The 22,355-nt window shown below is 42.5% G+C and overlaps 1 protein-coding gene across 3 annotated transcripts in view; it reads right to left on the bottom strand.

Annotated features, from left to right (window-relative positions):
• gucy1a2 (guanylate cyclase 1, soluble, alpha 2) overlaps nt 1-22,355 on the bottom strand; it is a 216,851-nt gene that overhangs the window by 148,926 nt on the left and 45,570 nt on the right. For all 3 annotated transcript variants that reach the window (XR_007247831.1, XM_048533630.1, XM_048533629.2), the window contains exon 2: nt 6,284-6,345. Coding sequence is in view for 2 of the 3 variants with exons in the window: in XM_048533630.1 (XP_048389587.1) it covers nt 6,284-6,345 (62 nt within the window). In the remaining variant the exon portion in view is untranslated. The remainder of the gene's footprint in view (nt 1-6,283; nt 6,346-22,355) is intronic.

Consider the following 22,355-nt stretch of genomic DNA (forward strand, 5'->3'; position numbering starts at 1 on the left):
GTCCACAGCCTTTCCCTCATCAATCAACTTTGTCATGACCTCAAAGAATTTTATTAAGTTGGTAAGACATGACCTTCCCTGCACAAAACCATGTTGCCTATCACCGATAAGCCCATTTTCTTCCAAATGGAAATAGATCCTATCCCTCAGTATCTTCTCCAGTACTTTCCCTACCACTGACACCAGGCTCACCGGTCAATAATTACCTGGATTATCGCTGCAACCTTTCTTAAACCAGGGCACAACATTAGCAATCCTCCAGTCCTCCAGGACCTCACCTGTGTTTAAGGATGCTGCAATGATATCTGTTAAGGCCCTGGCTGTTTCCTCTCTCGTTTCCCTCAATAACCTGGGATAGATCCCATCCGGACCTGGGAACTTGTCCACGTTAATGCCTTTTAGGATACCCAACACTTCCTCCCTCCTTGTGCCAACCTGACCCAGAGTAATCAAATATTTATCCCTAACCTCAACATCTGTCATGTCCCTCTCCTTGGTGAATACCGATACAAAGTACTTGTTAAAAATGTCACCCATTTTCTCTGACTTGACGCATAACTTTCCTTCTTTGTCCTTAAGTGGGCCAATCCTTTTTCTAGTTATCCTCTTGCTCTTTATACATGAATAAAAGGCTTTGGGATTTTCCTTAACCATGTTTGCTAAAGATATCTCATGTGCCCTTTTAGCCCTCTTAATTTTTCGTTTCAGATTCAACCTACATTCCTGATATTCTTCTAAAGCTTCGTTTGTCTTCAGTCGCCTAAACCTTATGAATGTTTCCTTTTTCCTCTGAGCTAGTCTCACAATTTCACCTGTCATCCATGGTTCCCTAATCTTGCCATTTCTGTCCCTCATTTTCACAGGAACATGTCTCTCCTGCACACTAATCAACCTCTCTTTAAAAGCCTCCCACATATTAAATGTGGATTTACTTTCAAACAGTTTCTCCCAATCTACATTCCCCAGATCCTGCCGAATTTTGGTATTGTTGGCCTTCCCCCAGTTTAGAACTCTTCCTTCAGGACCACTCTCATCTTTGTCCATGAGTACTGTAAAACTTACGGAATTGTGGTCACTATTTCCAAAGTAGTCCCCTAGTGTAATTTCAACCACCTGGCCAGGCTCATTCCCCAACACCAGGTCCAGTATGGCCCCTTCCCGAGTTGGACTACATACATACTGCTCTAGAAAACCCTCCTGAATGCTCCTTACGAATTCTGCTCCATCTTGACACCTAACACTTAGTGAATCCCGGTCAATGTTCAGAAAGTTAAAATCTCCCATCACCACCACCCTGTTGCTTCTACACCTTTCCATAATCCGTTTACATATGTATACCTCTAACTCACACTGACTGTTGGGAGGCCCCAACATTGTTACTGCATCCTTTCTATTTCTGAGTTCTGCCCATATTGCCTCACTGCTCGGGTCCTCCATAGTGCCCTCCTTCAGTGATATTGTCTTTGACCAATAATGCCACTCCTCCACCCCTTTTAACTCCCTCTCTATCCCACCTGAAGCATTGATATCCTGAGACATCTAGTTGCCAATCATGCCCTTCCCTCAACCAAGTCTCAGTAATAGCAATAACATCATACTCCCAGGTACCGATCCAAGCCCTAAGTTCATCTGCCTTATCTACTACACTTCTCGCGTTAAAACAAATGCACCTCAGACCACCTGTCCCTTTGTGTTCATCATCTGCTCCCTGCCTACTCTTCCCTTTAGTCACACTGACTTCATTAGTTAGTTCCCTACAGGCTTTAGGCCTTGAAACTGCTTGACCATGTCCTGAAGTAAACCAGGTACTACAGCCACATCACCTTTCTCAGTACATGCCTGCAGGACCAGATTATCCCCAATGGACTACAGTCCACATTCAAGCCTTCCCAATTTGTCCCCAACCATGACAATATCTACATTCAGAACATTGAGAACCTTCAGAAGCATTTCTCCCTGCGACTCCTGAAACACACACTTGCTACAATGCGCCGGCATCTCCATGCACTACAATCCAGCCTACCCCAGCTCAGAACCTCCCACTCCCAGACCTGCAAAGGACTTCTCCTGTTTTTTATTCTTCATAGGATCCACAACCTGAACTCACAATTCAAATCAGCTTTAGTGGGCACAAAAAACCATAAGTACAGTAAACTTACTGGTGCCTAACACCCAAAATGGGTTTCCTCCACCTCCCACAACCCCAACGCTACCCAGGACCTTCCCCACAATATGCCCGCCGCCATTGGCCATGTGGCCACTGTTGGAGCAACCACAGATGATGTCACATCCTCTGCCGCTGGGTATAATCTTACACAGGTCTGAATGACGTGAGTTATGCTGAGGTTTGCTGCAAAATCACTCGAGACTTCCAGAAAGGCTTCTCTCGACATCAGCAGCAACTCGCCGCACCTCTTATGCAACTCCCTGCTATGAAGGCAAGTTTCTTACTCGGCAGCCTATTAAGTCGAGTTTCCTATTAAGAGAAACTACTGTGTGTAAAACTACTTTATTAACTACATACCGCATCTTATTGGCATGCAGATTCCTAACTTACCAAATGTGCTGAACAGAAAGGACATTGCGAATTCAACATGGAAGTCAGAGCTGACCACAAACATCTTCCATGTCGCTCAGCACGAAGAAGCATTTCAGGGCATGATCCATGAACACCATTTATTGGCATTAGACATTGATCCACCGACACCTACCATTCATTCTTCCCACCATCCCTGACTTGGCCTCCATCCAACCCACTTGCACAATGCTTAGAAAGCAATGCCTGCGTTGGAGGGGCACCAGCAATTAGCATTGGAAGGCTATTGTAAGGACACATTGTGCACACAGAGGTGCACCCAGCTCATATATTAGACTAGGCTGGAACTCATAGCAGCTCAACATCTCTCCTAGCAATCCCTCACTTGGTGCCTCCTTGGTCCCTGTTGGGAGAATCACAGCTCCACCCTCTCCTTCTCCGGTATTTTCTGATTCAACGTCCATCACTGAGCAGGCAGCTTTAGAATATCAGGGCTCACCCATGTACATAATAGCCTTTTAAATACAGTTTGGACAACCAGGAATGTTGGTTGGTAGATATCCATTGAGCAGAGTTTAGAAGAATGAGAGGAGATTTAAATGAGGAATATAAGATTCAAAAAGGAATTGACAAAGTGGACAAAAAGAAGATATTTCCGCTGCTGGGCCAATCTCGAGAAAGAGATCATGTTTTTAGGCTAATAGGTGGCAGATTTAAAACAGAGATGAGGAGAAATTTTATCTCAAAAGGATGAATCTGTGAAATTCACTACACCAGAGTGTGGTGGCTGTTGGGATTGAATAAATTTAAGGAGAAGATAAACAAGTTTTAATGATGGGTTAAAAGGCTTTTGGGGAGTGGGCAGGAAAGTGGAATTGAGGACAAGATGAGATCAGCCATGATCTTATTTAATGGCAGAGCGGGCTCAAGGGGCTGAATTGCCTTCTCCTGCTCCTAGATCTTATTGCCTTAACTTCTGGAGCTGCACCCAGCTAGGTAAGTGAAGACTTTTCGATTACACTCCTGACTTGAGCCTAGTAGTTAAGGAAGAATAGTGGAGTAAGAGATGAGTTAGTCACTGAAGAGTTCCTAGTGTCTGACCTGAATTTGAAGCCACGGTATTTATATGACTGATCCAGTTCATGTTCTGGTCAACAGCAACCCCCAAGATGTTGATAATGGAAGATTCAGCAATACTAATGCTATTGAACATCAAGGTGTGCAATGGGTAGATTGGCTTTTGCTGGAGCTAAGCATTGCTTGGCACTTATGTGGCATAAACCATCGGTTATCAGCCCAAGTTGGATTCATATCCATGTTTTGCTGCACATGGACACGGAATGCCTCTGTATCTGAGGAGTCATGAGTGATACTAAACATTGTGCAATTATCAGTGAACATCCCTACTTCTGACCTTATGTCGAAGAAAAGGCCATTGAGGAACAGCTGAAGAGAATTAGGCCTAGATCCTCGAGGTTTACCTGCAATTATGACCCTGTACTGAGATGACTGACCTCTAACAACTACAACCATTTTCCTTTTCCATTTTCCTGACTCATGCCAGTACAGAATGCTACCTTAGTTCACATTGACAAAAGCTTTTCAAGGGCTTCTTGGTGCAACTCTCAGTCAAATGCTGAGTTGATGTCACACATAATCATACTCTACTCACCTCTGTAGCTGGCCTATGGTTGAATCAAGGCTGTAATGACTGACAGCCCTGGTGGAATGCAAACTGAACATTGGCGTGCAGATTACATTTGACTTATTGCCATTTAATAGCATTGTTGATGACTCCTTCCACCCTTTTACTCATGACTGAGAGAATGCTGAAAGGGTGTTGACTGTTTGGATTGAATTTGTCCTGCTTTTTATGGACAGGATATAGCGGGGCAAATCTTTGACAGATAAATGCCAGTATTGTGGTGCAGCAAGTTTGGAAGCACAAATGCTCACTTTTCGTGTTATGTGAATGTTATCAACGCTCACTTTGCAGTATCCAGTGCCTTAAGCCATTCATGAAACCACATGGAATGAATCAAATTGGCTGAAGGCTAGCGTCTTTGAAGCTACAGATCTCAGAAGGAGGCCAAGATAAATTAACCATTGACTCGTCTGCCTGAACATAGCTACAAGTTCACTGATATGCTGGCCTCCTCCTTCAGTGAGTTGTTTAATTGTTTATCACCAGTATTTACCATGGGATGTGGCTGACCTGCGGATCTCAAATCTAAACCTCTGGTTGCAAGATGACTGAACCATATTTATTGAATGTTACTTGCAGTGATCAACATGCAAGGATTGTGTTATGTATTTTTGTGGTTCTTTTTATAATCTTGCTTTACTTTTGATTGCGAACTAAAATGAGTTTTTACTTCACTTTTTGAAAACAAGTAATCTGCCAATCAATGTAATTTCTGTTTACAGAATTGCTTGTTCAAGCAGAAATGGCCGCCTAATTTTCAGACAGCCTGGAGCTAAGGAGTGTGTACGGATGGAGCTTTGGTCACTTCATCCTCAGATCAAAGGTTGTCTGACTGCCAGCAACAATGTGATTGGCTTCAAGGTACCTATACAGCTTCACAGAAACCACTGGAAGAAGGATGAACTGTTTTTACCCTGAAGTAAAAAGCATCTCAAACCTGAAGAAAGCTAGTTATTTTTATCCCTTCCAGTTGCTGTAAGCTGTAACTTTTAATAGTGGGGACCCTCACAAAAGTTAATGTTTTGAGTCTGGTGTCTCTTCTGACAACATTGCCAAACCTGTTGAGTTTCACCAGCAATTTCTGTTTTGGTTTTAGGAACAGCAATTGCTGAAGAAACTCGGTAGTGCTAAAGAAGAGTCATATCAAATTTGAAATGTTAGCTCTGCCTCTTTCCCTACAGGTGCTGACGAACATGATGATTTTCTCTAGCATTCTCTGTTTTATTTCCAATTTCTAGCATCCACCAGACTCTTATTTTGATAAAATAGAGTCACATGCTGTGATGTTGGGAAGTACTGGAGAAGTAGCAGGGGAAAATAAGATACAGTAAATTGAGTCACATGGCCAACAATTAGCAATTTCTGTAAATTTTACCAATCTTTTTCTGTGTCTAAGTTGATGAGATAAATGCAAAGCACATCATTTCAATATAAATCCCTAAGCCCCTTCTCCTATACTTCTATCGAATTACTGTTAATGGAATGAGATTTACTTGTTTATGCCTGTCTCAGGCTGGGAATCATCATAAAAGCAAAATTTTCCACTTTCAGAGGAACAGTTTCGGCTTGCATGGGAAAGGAGACTGAGAGCTGGCAATGTCCAATTCATCCAGCTGGAGGATACCACCATTCAGTGAAAAATACAGTCAAAATTCAATCCAAAATGCTATATTCAATCAACTTAGATGAAATTAATTCTAATACAGAAGTCTTCTACAACTTCTAATAAATTGTGTTTTTGTTAAATAGCAGTATTAGTATGTACACAGCACAGTGAATTCTGTCATATTTTGAAAAGCAGGCAAATTATTTGGAAGATATTTGAGTTTTTGAGTTAGTTCCATGGAAAGCAACACAACAAAGGCAAACAATTAATATTGGAACGTTCAACTGCAATATATCTAAATTAAGTTAGCATGTGCCCAGAAAATATTTTTAATATAAATTATAAACATTCATTGAGGACGGTGTACTGCAAGTATACTATATAGCATTGTTACAAAACCTACTTGTAAAGAACATTCTTCAATACTGACACTTACCTGTCCACTTGTTGCCCAAAGTATTGTAAGGTCCTCTGCAGCGCCCACTGTAATGTCTGTGGCTGCATTAACGAGATGGGATAAAAAAAATTGCATAAATAACTTCAGCTTAGACTGTTTAACTAACCTAAATAGATGTATTTCAGATTAGGCATGCGTTTTTATTGTTTCAAAAGAAAATGGGCACTTACACTACATTTTTAACAACTTATGGAAAGCATTACAATTAGAAGAAGCAGAAAATTTGAAAAACATATTTTTAAATCACCCTCTATTTCTGTTCTGAACTGTTGTGTACGATTCTCTTCAAAAGTGGATTAGGATTTTACTTAGGAACATTATGTGTCAATAGCTAATGGCTTTGACTGTAGCTAGAACTTATTTACTTGTAATAAGTAGTGATTGTTGTTCAGTGTAAGAACTCAGTCCATGCTTTCTTTCAATGTGGGTCTGAAAGCCAAGTAAATTGGAGAATTTTGTGTACTTTGTAAAATCTTTAACTTTTGTGATAACTCCAGGAATGGCAGATTTGATTTCTAGCGCACTATCCCTGTGAATTGTCACACATTATTAAATGACTATTTCAGGAACAAATACCACTTAATAGGAGTCAGTCCACTCTACATGTTTCTCCAGCATACATTTTTTTTGTCTTAAACTTTGCTGCACTGCTGTGAGGAGTAACTCAGTAACATAATTGCTAGAGATAACAAGGTGTAGAGTTGGATGAACACAGCAGACCAAGCAGCATCAGAAGAGCAGGAAGGCAGACGTTTCGAGCCTAGACCCTTCTTCAGAAGGGTTTCTAAAGAAGGGTCTAGGCCCGAAACGTCAGCCTTCCTCCTCTGCTGATGCTGCTTGGCCTGCTGTGCTCATCCAGCTCTACGCCTTGGTGTCTCAGATTCTCCAGCATCTGCAGTTCCTACTATCTCTAACATCATTGCTAGGTTGTTCCAGGGTCCTAAAGTCCATGCACAGCTGAGTTGACTTTTCTAACTGATGATAGTTTTGAATGAATAAAGAAACAGGAGCAATGAAGAAGGAATTACAGTCAAATTTGGAGTCAAAGTTAGATACAGAGTTGATGATGGGGATAATGGTTTGGTTGCAAAGTTTGGAATAATTAAACGAAGAAAGACAAATGAATGACAAAAATAAGAAAAGGAAAAAAATTAAAATACCTACATTAAAATGCTCTCGAATTCAAGCAGCTGCCAGTTCAGATTGTACTTCTGAGTCATAGAGGAGAACTGAATTATCATATTCTCCATGCCATTCTTTGTCCACCATCCTACTCTACTGCCTATTGGAGTAGACAGGTGTTCTCCAATATCTATGGCTAAATTCATAGTGCCTCCACCTGGAGTCAGAATATGATGAACTCAAAAATCACTCTGAAACTTCAGTACAAATAACAAAGTTGATATTCCAGTGCAGTACTGAGAGAGGTGCCATTTTTCAGATAAAACACTATGCTTGGTTTATCCTCTCAGATGAACGTAAATGATATCGTAACACTATTTTGAAAAAGAGTAGGAAGCTATCTGGGTGGGATGCTTCAAGGGGTGGTATGGACTTTTTGGGCCGAAGGGCCTGTCTCCACACTGTAGGGAATCTAATCTAATAAACAATAAACAATAGATGCAGGAGTAGGCCATTCGACCTTTCGAGCCAGCACCACCATTCATTATTATCATGGCTGATCATCCACAATCAGCATCCTGTTCCTGCCTTATCCCCATAACCCTTGATTCCACTATCTTTAAGAGCTCTATCCATCTCTTTCTTGAAAGTATCCAGAGACTTGGCCTCCAACTGCCTTCTGGGGCATAGCATTCCATATATCCACCACTCTCTGGGTGAAGAGGTTTTTCCTCAACGCTGCTCTAAATGGCCTATCCCTTATTTTTAAACTGTGCCCTCTGGTTCTAGACTCACCCATCAGCGGAAACATGCTTCCTGCCTCCAGAGTGTCCAATCCCTTAATAATCTTATACGTCTCAATCAGATCCCCTCCCATCCTTCTAAACTCAAGTGTATACAAGCCCAGTCGCTCCAAGCTTTCAACATATGATAGTCCCACCATTCCAGGAATTGACCTCGTGAACCTACGCTGCACTCCCTCAATAGCAAGAATGCTCTTCCTCAAACTTGGAGACCAAAACTGCATACAATACTCCAGGTGCAGTCTCACCAGGGCCCTGTGCAGCTGCAGAAGGACCTCTTTGCTCCTATACTCAATTCCTTTTGTTATGAAGGCCAGCATGCTATTAGCTTTCTTCACTGCCTGCAGTACCTGCATGCTTGCCTTCATTGACTGATATACAAGAACACCTAGATCTCATTGTACTTGGAGAACATTACAGCACAGTACAGGCCCTTTGGCCCTCGATGTTGTGCCGACCCATCATACCGATCTCAAGCCCATCTAACCTACACTATTCCATGTACGTCCATATGCTTATCCAAAGACGACTTAAATGTACCTAAAGTTGGCAAATCTACTACCGTTGCAGGCAAAGCATTCCATTCCCTTACTACTCTCTGAGTAAAGAAACTACCTCTGACATCTGTCCTATATCTTTCACCCCTCAATTTAAAGCTATGCCCCCTTGTGCTCGCCGTCACCATCCTAGGAAAAAGGCTCTCCCTATCCACCCTATCTAACCCTCTGATTATTTTATATGTTTCAATTAAGTCACCTCTCAACCTTCTTCTCTCTAATGAAAACAGCCTCAAGTCCCTCAGCCTTTCCTCGTAAGACCTTCCCTCCATACCAGGCAACATCCTAGTAAATCTCCTCTGCACCCTTTCCAAAGCTTCCACATCTTCTTATAATGCGGTGACCAGAACTGTACATAATACTCCAAGTGCGGCCGCACCAGAGTTTTGTACAGCTTCACCATAACCTCTTGGTTCCGGAACTCGATCCCTCTATTAATAAAAGCTAAAACACTGTATGCCTTCTTAACAGCCCTGTCAACCTGGGTGGCAACTTTCAAGGATCTGTGTACATGGACACTGAGATCTCTCTGCTCATCTACGCTACTAAGAATCTTACCATTAGCCCTGTACTTTGCCTTCTAGTTACTCATACCAAAGTGCATCACCTCACACTTGTCTGCATTAAACTCCATCTGCCACCTCTCAGCCCAGCTCTGCAGCTTATCTATGTCCCTCTGCAACCTACAGCATCCTTCGTCACTGTCCACAACTCCACCGACCTTAGTGTCGTCTGCAAATTTACTAACCCATCCTTCTACGCCCTCATCCAGGTCATTTATAAAAATGACAAACAGCAGTGGACCCAACACCGACCCTTGCGGTACACCACTAGTAACTGGTCTCCAGGATGAATATTTCCCATCAACTACCACCCTCTGACTTCTTTCAGCAAGCCAATTTCCGATCCAAACTGCTATATCTCCCACAATCCCATTCCTCTGCATTTTGTACAATAGCTTATTGTGGAGAACCTTATCAAACGCCTTGCTGAAATCCATATACACCACATCAACCAGTTTACTCTCATCTACCTGTTTGGTCACCTTCTCAAAGAACTCAATAAGGTTTGTGAGGCACGACCTTCCCTTCACAAAACCATGCTGACTATCCCTAATCAATTTATTCTTTTCTAGATGATTATAAATCCTATCCCTTATAACCTTTTCCAACACTTTACCAACAACTGAGGTAAGGCTCACTGGTCTATAATTACCAGAGTTGTCTCTACTCCCCTTCTTGAACAGGGGAACCACATGTGCTATCCTCCAGTCATCTGGCACTATTCCTGTAGACAATGACGAGTTAAAGATCAATGCCAAAGGCTCGACAATCTCCTCCCTGGTTTCCCAGAGGATCCAAGGATAAATCCCATGCGGCCCAGAGGACTTATCTATCTTCACCCTCTGAAGGATTTCTAATACCTCTTCAGTGTGAACCTCAATCCCACCTAGTCTAGTAACCTGTATCTCAGCATTCTCCTCGACAACATTGTCGTTTTCTAGAGTGAATACTGTTGAAAAATATTCATTTAGCGCTTCCCCATTCTCATCTAACTCCACACACAACTTACCACTACTATCCTTGATTGGGCCTAATCTTACTTTCGTCATTCTTTTATTCCTTAAATACCTATAGAAAGCCTTAGGGTTTACCCTGATCCTATCCGCCAACAACGTCTCATGTCTCCTCCTGGCTCTTCTGAGCTCTCTCTTTAGGTCTTTCCTGGCTACCTCGTAGCCCTCAAGTGCCCTAACTGAGCCTTCACATCTCATCCTAACATAAGCCTTCTTCCTCTTGACCAGAGATTCCACCTCCTTCATAAACCATGGCTCCCGCACTCTACAGCTTCCTCCCTGCCTGACAGGTACATATTTATCTAGGACACACAGGAACTTTTCCTTGAATAAGCTCCACATTTCTAATGTGCCCATCCCCTGCAGTTTCCTTCCCCTATGCTCCCTAAATCTTGCCGAATCTCATCATAATTGCCTTTCCCCCAGCTATAACTCTTGCCCAGTGGGATACACCTATCCCTTTCCATCACTAAAGTAAACATAACAGAATTGTGATCGCTATCACCAAAGTGCTCATCTACTTCCAAATCTAACACCTGGCCGGGCTCATTACCCAGTATCAAATCTAATGTGGCTTCGCCCCTTGTTGGCCATCTACATACTGTGTCAGGAAGCCCTCCTGCACACTCTGGACAAAAACTGACCCATCTATAGTACTCGAACTATAGTGTTCCCAGTCAATATTTGGAAAGTCGAAGACCCCCATGACAACTAACCTGTCTCTCTCGCTCCTATCGAGAATCATCTTTGCTATCCTTCCCCTGTACCTAACTTGACTCAATTTAGATAGTAATCTGCCTTCCTGTTCTTGCCACCAAAGTGGATAATCTCACATTTATCCACATGAAACTGCATCTACCATGCATCTGCCCACTCACCTAGCCTGTCCAAGTCACCCTGTATTCTCAAAACATCCTCCTCACATTTCATACTGCCACCCAGCTTTGTGTCATCAGCAAATTTGCTCATATTATTTTTAATGCCTTCAGCTATATCATTAATATATATTGTAAACAGCTGCGGTCCCAGCACCGAACCTTGTGGTACCCCACTGGTCACTGCCTGCCATTCCAAAAGAGACCCGTTTATCACTACTCTTAGCTTCCTGTCAGCCAGCCAATTTTCAATCCAACTCAGTATTTTGCCCTCAATACCATGTGCCCTAATTTTGCTCACCAATCTCCTATGTGGGACTTTATCAAAGACTGTCTGAAAGTCTAGGTACACTACATTGAAAGTCCAGGTACACTAATCTAATCTAACCTATCCGTTGTAACTGGCCAACATGTGTGCGGTAACCCACATTACAAAAAGCTGACTATCTGGTCACTATTATCTCCTGTTGTGGAAGTTTACTGTGTGCAAATTGACTGTCAACAATTTAGTCCCAAATTTCCTGTCAGTATCAGTAGAGATATTCACCACACATTCCTTATGAAGACAAAGTACTATCTTCGCTCTGAAGATATCCACTTTGTTTTGCATGCCACTTATGTCATGCTAAATGAGATTGATCCAGAACAAAGTTAGCAGCACAAAACAGTGTACCCATGAGGTGTTCTGAATCACCAGCAGCAGCAAAATTGTATCAAACCACAAGCTAATGGTCCAGCATATATCTCATTCTGCCATTCCCCCATGCACATCGTTCCCCACCGCTCCCCAAAGCAAATCAAGCAAGGACGTCAACCCTGGTTCAGCAAGGAGTTTAGGACAGCATGACAGAGGGAGCAAACCCACAACTTTAGCTGCCTAAAAGGAAACGTTGGCAGATACACGCAAACCACCCTCAAGTTCCACATTCCAATGCAATTTGAAACTATAGTGCCAATTCATCATAGTCACTTGAGCAAAATTACTTCCTAACAACACCATGGGTGTGACTGCAGTGGTTCATGATGCCAACTCGTCACCATCTTCTTAAGGGAAATTAGAAATGCGCAATGAATGCTGTCCTTGCAAGTAATGTTTACATTCCATGAAAAAAATAAAAATAGTTACAACAGTAATGACAATTCAAAAATCTTTTGTAAAGTGCTTTGTGGCATTCAGTAGCCATGAAAATGTCTGTTCTAATTGCAAGTCAGTATTTTTCTTCCGATGCTTAAAACTATGTAAACGTCGCAGCCAATCATCATTCTGGGAGCATAAAATGATTTATTCAACAACTTTGCCTTTGTTAGATTATGTTTGCTCCCTGAATGAATAAAGAAAAATCAACTGGTGTATATGTAAGAAATATCAATCAGAAATGAATCAGTCAGAAAAGAATGGGGACATGCTTGTTTCTATACTGAGAGCATATCACCAATATTCTTCAATTGTCCAGCAAAAGTAGGCAATCCAAAGATGTCACTAAAATTGGAGGGATATCCTTGTACACCTATTACTGGATATGTGGTTGGGGGATGTGTGTGTGTGCGTGAGTGCTCACCAATGTGTATTGTCGTGTATATATAGGAAAATGACTGTCCTGCCCACAAACTCTGCTACATGTCAGCTGGCTGAACACTTGGCTTCCTCTACAGCAGGATTGGAGACTGCCCTGGAGAGCCAGGAGAAACAGCCCAGTCAGTGGATGCCAAGCATATGCTTGGACCACATTGAAAACGGCTCAGAGAAGCTTCACTTGGCTGATTTCTGGATTGATAGCCAGTCTGAGGAAACAATGTGCAGGTTGAGCCTATATTTATCATTATTGGCACAGATTTCACACAACAGTTACCAGGCAATTGAGGTGTGGATGAAATAAAGCCTATAAACTTCCCAAAAAGAGCCCTACCTGAGCAGACAGGAAGGCAGAAGTGCCATTTTGCTGCAATAGAGAAAAGAGGTGCCTGCAAGCCACTTTAGAAATATTTTCTCAGTATGCCCCAAGAGCCAGCAGCTGTTTCTTAGTCATTCAATTACTACTAAAGGAATGGCATGATTTCTTGTTCCCTCTATCATGAAAATTGTAACTTTCCAAATCTCTAATATCATTGTTTCTTCACCTCTTTTTTTGACTGGTTCTGCACGTACAATATAACATGTAACAAAATGATATTGACATCTCAGTGATGAATCGGTAAAAATTGTGTGACTATTTTTACAATCGTTGGTGCTTTACTATCAAGTCAATGTGTAGAAATCACCTCGGTGTAAGGCTTAGAACCAATTGACTTTAAAGGCATTACACTTGCTGAAACCTATTCAGAATGATGGATTGGCCAGCCTCCCTCACATCTCTACATTGCCTTGATACTTGTTGCTGAAAGCCCAATATACAGGCCTTCCTGCTCTGATGCATCCTTCAAATCATCCTCATTTGATGAGGACTATGGTTCCTTTGTATGCAGTTGGCTAGTCCTACTCCTCTGTTGTACAAAGTTGTGCAGCATGCAGCAGATGACGAAAATCGTTGATACTTTTCTAAACATACTCTGCAGAAGAAGAGTAATTCAGGTGGTAGAATCTCATTTTCTGCGCTCTGATAGTCTATTCAACTATAACGTCTGAGAGACCAAAGGAAGCATTATACTACAGCCATGGCTAGAATTTTAGACTGTCTCAGTCAGATATTGAGTGGATAGTCCCATCACCCAGAATATATTCGTCTAGGTGTGAGAGCTTTGAATAACTGTGGTAGCTGAGATTTGTAATGCACGTATGTATCATCAGAGCTTCGTGGAGTCCAAGCACACCACTAGAAGATCCATTTTCAGTCAACACAGACAAATGGCACACAAGTGGAGTGGAATTCTTTCTTCTTAATGAAGGTGAAGGTTGGTCTCAGGCGCCCTTAACCATGCATGAAGTTGGTAGCCACCTGCACCTGTGGGAATCCCATGATAGGACCAAACTTCACTGATTTCTCAACCTAGCTGTCAAAATAGAATCACAGAGTTCTTATAGCACAACTATTCAATTGTTTGTGTCCATACTAGCTCTCCTAAGGAGCCATTCGCACATTGCCACTTTCCATTGCCTCCTCACATTCCTCCTTTTCTGATTTTTAGAATAGTTAGTCATTTTTATCTACATTTTCAACTCAGGTGGCCCCTCTGTGCATTGTTTCTGTGTCAACCAAAAAACAAGCTACCCAACTTAATCCCATTTTCTAGCAGCTTATCCACATCCCTAGAGGGTATAGGACTTTCCATGCATACACAGACACCCTTTTAAATGAATGGAGGCTTTTTGTATCTAATATCTCTTCAGGTGATGAGTTCCTGTTCCACACCACTGTCTGGTTGGAAAACTATTTTCACACTTCCTCTTTAATTACTCTTCCAATCAATTTAAAGCTAAGCACCCAAGGCACCGATCACTCTAATTAAATTAAATATGTTCTACGTATCAGAGAAACACAAACATAGAAAGTAAGAGCAGTATTAAGCTATTTACCCATTTGAACCTGTTCTGCCTACAGGTCGATTAGCCAAGCCTCGTTCGTGGGTAAGATTTTGGAATCTGTTGTAAAGGATGACATTTCTCAATATTTGGAAGTGTGTAGTAAAAAAGGGCAAAGTCATCATGATTTTGTCAAGGGGAGGTCATGCTTGACAAATCTGCTGGAATTCCTTGAGGAGGTAATGAGCAGGGTAGACCAAGGAGAGCCAATGGATGTTATCTACCTAGGCTTCATGAAGGCCTTTTATAAGGTGCCACACAGAAAGCTGCTGGGTAAGATAAGGGCTCATGGTGTTAGAAGCAAAATGCTAGCATGGATAGAAGAATGACTGCCAGGCAGAAAACAGAGAACAGGTATAAAGGGATTTTTCTTGTGATGGCAGCCGGTGATGAGTGGTGTTCTGCAAGGATTGGTGCTGGGACCATAACTTTTCACTTTATACATTAATGATCTAGATGAAGGAACTGTGGGAATTCTGGCTAAGTTTGCAGTCACTACAAAGATAGGTGGAGGGATGGGTAGTATTGAGGAGGTGACAAGGCTGCTGAAGGACTTGGAGAGATTAGGAGAGTGGGCAAAAAAATGGCAGATGGAGTACAATGTGGAAAAGTGTCAGGTCATGCACTTTGGTAAGAAGAACAAAAGCATGGACTATTTTCTAAATGGGAGAAAATTCAGACATCTGAAGTGCAAAGAGACTTGGCAGTTCTAGGCCAGGATTCTCTCAAGGTAAATTTGCAGGTTGAGTCAGTGATCAGAAAGGCAAATGCAATGTTGGCATTCATTTTGAGAGGACTTGAATACAAAAGCAAGGATGTACTACTGAGGTTTTATAAGGCTCAGGTCAGGCCACATTTGGAGTATTACATGCAGTTTTGGGCCCCATATCTCAAGAAGGATGTATTGGCTCTGGAGTGGGTTCAGAGGAGGCTCACGAGAATGGTCCTAGGAATGGAAAGCTTAACATATGAGGAACATTTGAGGGCTCTGGGACTATACTCACTGGAGTTTAGACGGATGAGGGAGATCTAATTGAAACTTACAGAATACTGAATGGCCTGGACTAGGTGGATATTGGGAAAATGTTTCCACTGGTAGGAGACCCTAGGACCCGAGAGCACAACCTTAGAGTAAAGGGAAGACCTTTTAGAATGGAGATAATGAGAAACTTCTTCAGCCAGAGGGTGGTGAATCTATGGAATTCACCGACACAGAAGGCTGTGGGGGCCAGGTCATTGAGTACATTTGAGACTAAGATTTATATGTTCTTGATCATCAAGGGGATCAAGGGTTACAGGGAGAAATCAGGAGAATGGGGTTAAGGAATTTATCAGCCAAGATTGAATGGCAGAGCAGACTCAATGGGCCAAATGGCCTCATTTCTGCTCCTATGTCTAATGGTCTAACTTGGTACAATTTTTCCATTTTCTCCTGATACCCTTTAATCCTTTTAGACCTAAGAGCTATATGACTTTCTTGAAAACATTCAACATTTTGGCCTCAACCATTTTCTGTGGCAGAGAATTTCATATGTTCATTACTCTTGGGTGAAGACATTTCTCCACTTCTCAGTCCTAAGTGGTATAACCCATTTCTTTAGGATGTGGCCTGTGGTTCTGGATTCCCCTAGACATTGAGGAACATCCTTCCCATATTTACCCAGTCTGTTTGTCTGACCCAGACTGGTTGGACCTAAGGATCGGTTTCTGTGCTGCATGACCCTATCTTGCAGCAAACTCTCTAAGTGATGATAATGAAGATTGTCTCTCACCTGTTTACCACCAGGTGAAAACTTACGGTCCTCATTCACTTCAACCTAATCACAAAAGGTAGCACTTCACTGCAAAAATGTGTGATTTAAGAAATATTTGTTCCACATAAATTCATTACAATTTAATTTTCTGCCATGTGTTATAAGCACAATTATCTTGCTTCCCATCTGTCACTGGAATCAATCAGCACATTTATCCTATTAGGAGCTTGAAAGTTCATTTCCTCCTTCACCATTTCCTCAGCTAGTTTTAAATTCTTGCCAGTGTGTGTTGGACATGGAGTGCCAGAGACAGTGTGCCTGGAAGCAGGGGCAACTTAATCGGCAGGTTGCTGGCATTTCAGAACTCAATCGCCATACCCACTCTGACTGACTAAGCTATGAACATGAGATCTTCATTATTTTATTTTTATTTTTCTTATTTTTGCTATGGAACTGTAAGTTGAAGTTAAACTTTGAACTTTGAGGTAGCATCTTGGTTTGGCAAGGAACAGAAAATAAACAAACAAATTGATATTTGATTCTGGGAAGTGGCCTGGAAAGATAGCTGCAGGCTAATTGCTGCTTCCAAAACACGACAGACTTTTCAAAACCTGAGAAGTGCTGCTCAAGGACAGGCAGCTGGATGGGTGTTGAATGTATCAGTCAAGGGTGGAATGGTGAGACAACAAGGTGTGGAGCTGGATGAACACAGCAGGCCAAGCAGCATCTTAGGAGCACAAAAGTTGAAGTTTCCGCCCTAGACCCTTCATCAGAAAAGGGGGAGGGGGAAGAGGGTTCTGAAATAAATAGGGAGAGAGGAGGAGGTGGATCGAAGATGGATAGAGGAGAAGATAGGTGGAGAGGAGACAGACAGGTCAAAGAGGCGGGGATGGACCCAGTATAGGTGAGTGCAGGTGGGGAGGTAAAGAGGGGATAAGTCAGTCCGGGGAGGAAGGACAGGTCAAGGGGGCGGGATGAGGCTAGTAGGTAGGAAATGGGGGTGCAGCTTGAAGTGGGAAGAGGGGATAGGAAGAACAGGTTAGGGAGGCAGGGATGAGCTGGGCTGGTTTTGGGATGCAGTAGGGGGAAGGGAGGTTTTGAAGCTTGTGAAGTCCACATTGATACCATTGGGCTGCAGGGTTCCCAAGCAGAACATGAGTTGCTGTTCCTGCAACCTTCGGGTGGCATCGTTGTGCCCTGCAGGAGGCCCAGGATGGACATGTCGTCTGAGGAATGGGAGGAGGGAATTGAAATGGTTCATGACTGGGAGGTGCAGTTGTTTATTGCGAACTGAGTGTAGGTGTTCTGCAAAGCGGTCCCCAAGCCTCCACTTGGTTTCCCGAACATAGAGGAAGCCACAATGGGTACAGCGGATGCAGTATACCACATTGGCAGATGTGCAGGTGAACATCCGCTTGATGTGGAAAGTCTTCTTGGGGCCTGGGACGGGGGTGAGGGAGGAGGTGTGGGGGCAGGTGTAGCACTTCCTGCGGTTGCAGGGGAAAGTGCCAGGTGTGGTGGGGATGGAGGGGAGTGTGGAGCGGACAAGGGAGTCACAGAGAGAGTGGTCCCTCCAGAAAGCAGACAAGGATGGGGATGGAAAAATGTCTTTGGTGGAGGGTTCAGATTGCTGATGGTGGAAGTGTCAGAGGATGATGCGTTGGATCCAGAGGTTGGTGGAATGGTATGTGAGGACGACGGGGATTCCCTTTTGGCGGCTATTTCCGGGACAGGGTGTGAGGGATGAGTTGCAGGAAATGCAGGAGACACGGTCGAGGGCATTCTTGACCACTGCAGGGGGATGTTGCAGACTTTGAAAAACAAGGACATCTGAGATGTACGGGAATGGAATGCCTCATCGTGGAAGCAGGTGAGTTGTGCTTGCCAACCAATCACAGGATAAGAAAGGGAAACCATGATGGGCAGAATGTTATGTGTGTGGAAGCTGCTGGACTGGAAACGGTTTGGAGTTTTATTCTGGGATAGTAAGAACTGCCGAGGCTGGAGTGAGAGATAACAAGGTGTAGAGCTGGATGAACACAGCAGGCCAGGCCGCATCAGAGGAGCAGGAAAGCTAACGTTTCGGGTCAGGACCCTTCTTCAGAAATGTACTCTACTTTGATTTACACCCAGTTAAATAGCTGTTGAAGGTTTTGAGGAAAGAACCCCAATCTTCAAGACACAAATAAAAGTTTCCAGCAGTGTGTGCAAGTTGTTTGCAAGAATCAGTGACATCGTATTTCAAGCAAGATAGTTTTTTTTATGCCTGTAATACAACATGTTGTTCAAGAATTTCTGAAGGTCAAGTGCCCATTACAAAACCATTGAACTGGCAAATTACAGTTCTTTATTTTTCTTTTATTTTATCCTTGAACTGTGCCCATCTGTCGGTCTATTCATCTGCATGTGATTGGGGGTGGTACTTAAAAGGAGATTGGACGTAGATCATATCAATTAAGTCGCAAAAAAAAAATTGCCGGTGAAAGTCGATAGGTCTGTCAACACCTGTGGGAAGAGAGCAAAGTTAACATTCTAACCCAATGAGTCTTTATCATCATTATTAGCAGCTTGGAAATATCAGTGTTACTCTGAAAATGAAATTGTAGGCGGGATAAAGAAGTGTGCGGATAGGTGGAGAGGGAGTCCAAAGAGAGGGATAAAGAGGAAAGAGATAAAGACACAGCATGCAAAAAGAAGACAGAGAGATTGAGACAAAGGAGATGGAGACAGGGTGATAAAGAAAGTCAAAGGAGAGGGAGAGGCAGTGAGAAAGAGAGACAGAGATAAAGGAGATGGAGAGCAGGAGGGAAAGAGAGAGAAAAAAGAGAGAAGACAAAGGAGAGGGAAAGGTAGAGAAAGATAGACAAGGGAGAGGCAGAGACAAACAGACAGAGAGAGACAAAGCAGAGGGAGAGGAGGATAGAGAGAGAGGGGAGAAGGCAGACAGACAAAGGAGAGGGAGAAGCAGGGTGGGAAGAGAGAGAGAGAGAGAGAGAGAGAGGTAGACAGACAGACAAAGGAGTGGGAGAAGCGGAGAGAGACAAAGGACAGCGAGATGGGGAGAGAAAGAGTGAGAGAGAGAAAGTGACAAAAGAGAGGGGGAGAGGAACAGTGAGAGAGAGAGAGTCAAGAGAAAGGCAGACAGAGCAAAGGTGAAAGGAGATACAGAGAGAGGAGAGGGAGAGAAAGGGAGACAGAAAATGAAGAAAGAGAGATGGAGAGAAAAAGAAAAGAGAGGGAGAAAGAAAGAGAGAGAGAGAGAGGAGGATGGTTAAACAAGGAGTTTAAGCTTAGCAAATAAAAAACAAAAAGAACCACTGATGCTGTGAATGAGGAACAAAAACAGAAGTTTCTGGAAAAGCTCAGCAGGTCTGGCAGCATCCGTGAAGAAAAAAATCAGAGTTAACATTTTGGGTCTGGTGATACTTCCTCAAAACAGTTTTGAGGAAAGGTCACTAGACCTGAAACATTAAGGTGGAGTGGGAAAGAGAGAGAGAGGGCGCGACAAAGGAGAAGAGGAGGGGGAGAGAGAGAAAGAGAAAGGAGAGAGAGAGACAGAGAGAAAGACAGAGAAAGAAAGAGAAAAAGAGAGAGAACAAGGGAGAGTGAGAGAAAGAGAGAGAGAGCAAAGGTGAAAGGAGATAGAGAAAGGGGAGAAAGAGAGAGAGAGAGCAGAGGGAGAAAGGGAGAGAGAAAGAGAAAGGAGAGAGAGAGAGACAGAGAGAAAGATGAAAGAGGTACAAAGAAAGAAGAAAGAGGGAGAAAGAGAAAGCAGAAAGAGGGAGAGAGAGGGAGAGAAAGAAGAGATTCAGAAAGAGAGAGAAAGACAGAGAGGGAGAAAGATACAGACGGAGAAAGAGACAGAGGGAGAAAGACAGAGGGAGAAAGAGAGAGAGAGCAGGAGAAAGAGATGGAGAGGGCGAAAGAGAGGGAGAGGGAGAAAGGAGAGAAAGAGAAGGATGGTTAAACAAGACGTTTAAGGAAAGCAAATTAAAACTGAAAAAACTGTTGATGCTGTAAGTGAGGAACAAAAACAGAAGTTTCTGGAAAAGCTCAGCCGGTGTGGCAGCATGTGAAGAAAATATCAGAGTTAATGTTTGGGTCCGGTGACCCTTCCTCAAAACTCTTCCAAGGAAGGGTCGCCAGGCCCGAAACACTAACTCTGATTTTTTTTCTTCACAGATGCTGCCAGGTCTGCTGAGCCTTTCCAGAAACTTCTGTTTTTGTTAAAGAATAGCAAGTCAGGACAGAATCAAAGATAATAAGCGATAATGAGAGATAACAGTAGGATATAATGGACAAAGTGTACTGAAAGCAAACCATAGAATGTGATAATACCTAGCAGTAGGTGAGAATCGGTGATTGTGCTAATAGCAACCTATGTGATAACAGGACCCAGTGTGGGATGGGTCAAAAACATGGTAGGATAGGATCAGGCTCCACTGTTGAACTTGGGATGCTGTCGTATTATGTCTATTTAGTAGGTTGCTTTGTTGTTTATCTATGTCCTACTAAAGTAACATAAAAATAAAGCTTGAAGTTTGTTTGGTTAAGTACAAATTTGGTGGCTGTTAATTGAAAAGCCTAGTTAGCAACAATTTGATTATTTTGAGGGTCATTGTATGTCTTAATTTTATGGTTTTGTGAATCCAGGAGCAGGGAAGCTGATTTGGTTTAGCCTGCTGTCCCATCTCATAACAACAGGATGGCCCAAAGTCAGGTATCCATCCATCACCAACTGAGGACCCTAGGTGGTCAATTAATTACCACTTAAAGACCATACAAAGGCATATTCTGGCCAGGAGTTAATTAGCTCCATTGGGCAAGAGTCTTTTTACCTTTCAAGTAACCCATTTAGCATTTTGCATAATCCAAGGAAGTGTCAAAATTTTCATACCTTTGAGTAAGTTTACTTTTAAACAAATTATTTGTTCTTGTCTAAAGAAATAGATTTTAAGTTGCAAATTAATGTGTTTTGTTGAACAGAAATATTTATCATTTCTGAACAGTGCCACAACTTTGCTTAAAACATGCTAAGCAAAGTCTCTTTAGAGGCTATTGACAACCTGTAGTGCAGAAAACCATTGCCAAAGTTACCATACCACTTGCCAATGCCATAAACATGCAAGCAAATAAATGAACAACGTGCTCCAACACATTCTACTTTAAAGTATAAAAATCCACAAACTCATACTAGTCAGAGGCATACAGCATGTTTCAACACTCCTTAATGCTACCACAACCATTTCTGTATGTCTGACTGGAATCCACTTCAAAAGGAATGGTGTACATTGGAGCTCAGATGATGAGGGGTCATCATTTGTAGGAAAATACAGCAAAGAGGCATACATGTACAAATGTATACTTTTCCTAATTGGTATGACAATATCACCAAATAAAGAAAAATAACAGGTGTGTACAGCACTTTTCACAAACCCAGAATATCCTAAAACTACTTTACAGCTGATTAAAAACTTTTGCAGTACAGTCACTGTTTTAAGGTATGAAATGTGGCAGATAATTTCTACATTGCAAATTCCACAAACAACACAATTCTAGAATATGAGGAGCTGGGCAGGAAAAGACAATCTGGCCCATCAAACCTCCTACACTCATCAATATGACCGAGGTTGATTTTGGGCTTTAACTTCAATTCTCCAAGACCAATAGTCTCCATCGTGTCTACATGGTTACTTCTGCAAATTGAATGGGATATTGCCACTCCAGACTTTTTTTATAAGAGAGCTCCACATTTCTGAGAGGAGTTTTTGATCAGGGATCCTTCAGAAATGAGGAGCCATACTTCCATTTTGACAGGTTATTGGTAGAGCAAAACTGTTGAGAAAT

The sequence above is a fragment of the Stegostoma tigrinum genome, chromosome 6, assembly GCF_030684315.1.
Source record: "Stegostoma tigrinum isolate sSteTig4 chromosome 6, sSteTig4.hap1, whole genome shotgun sequence".
Classification (NCBI taxonomy): domain Eukaryota; kingdom Metazoa; phylum Chordata; class Chondrichthyes; order Orectolobiformes; family Stegostomatidae; genus Stegostoma; species Stegostoma tigrinum.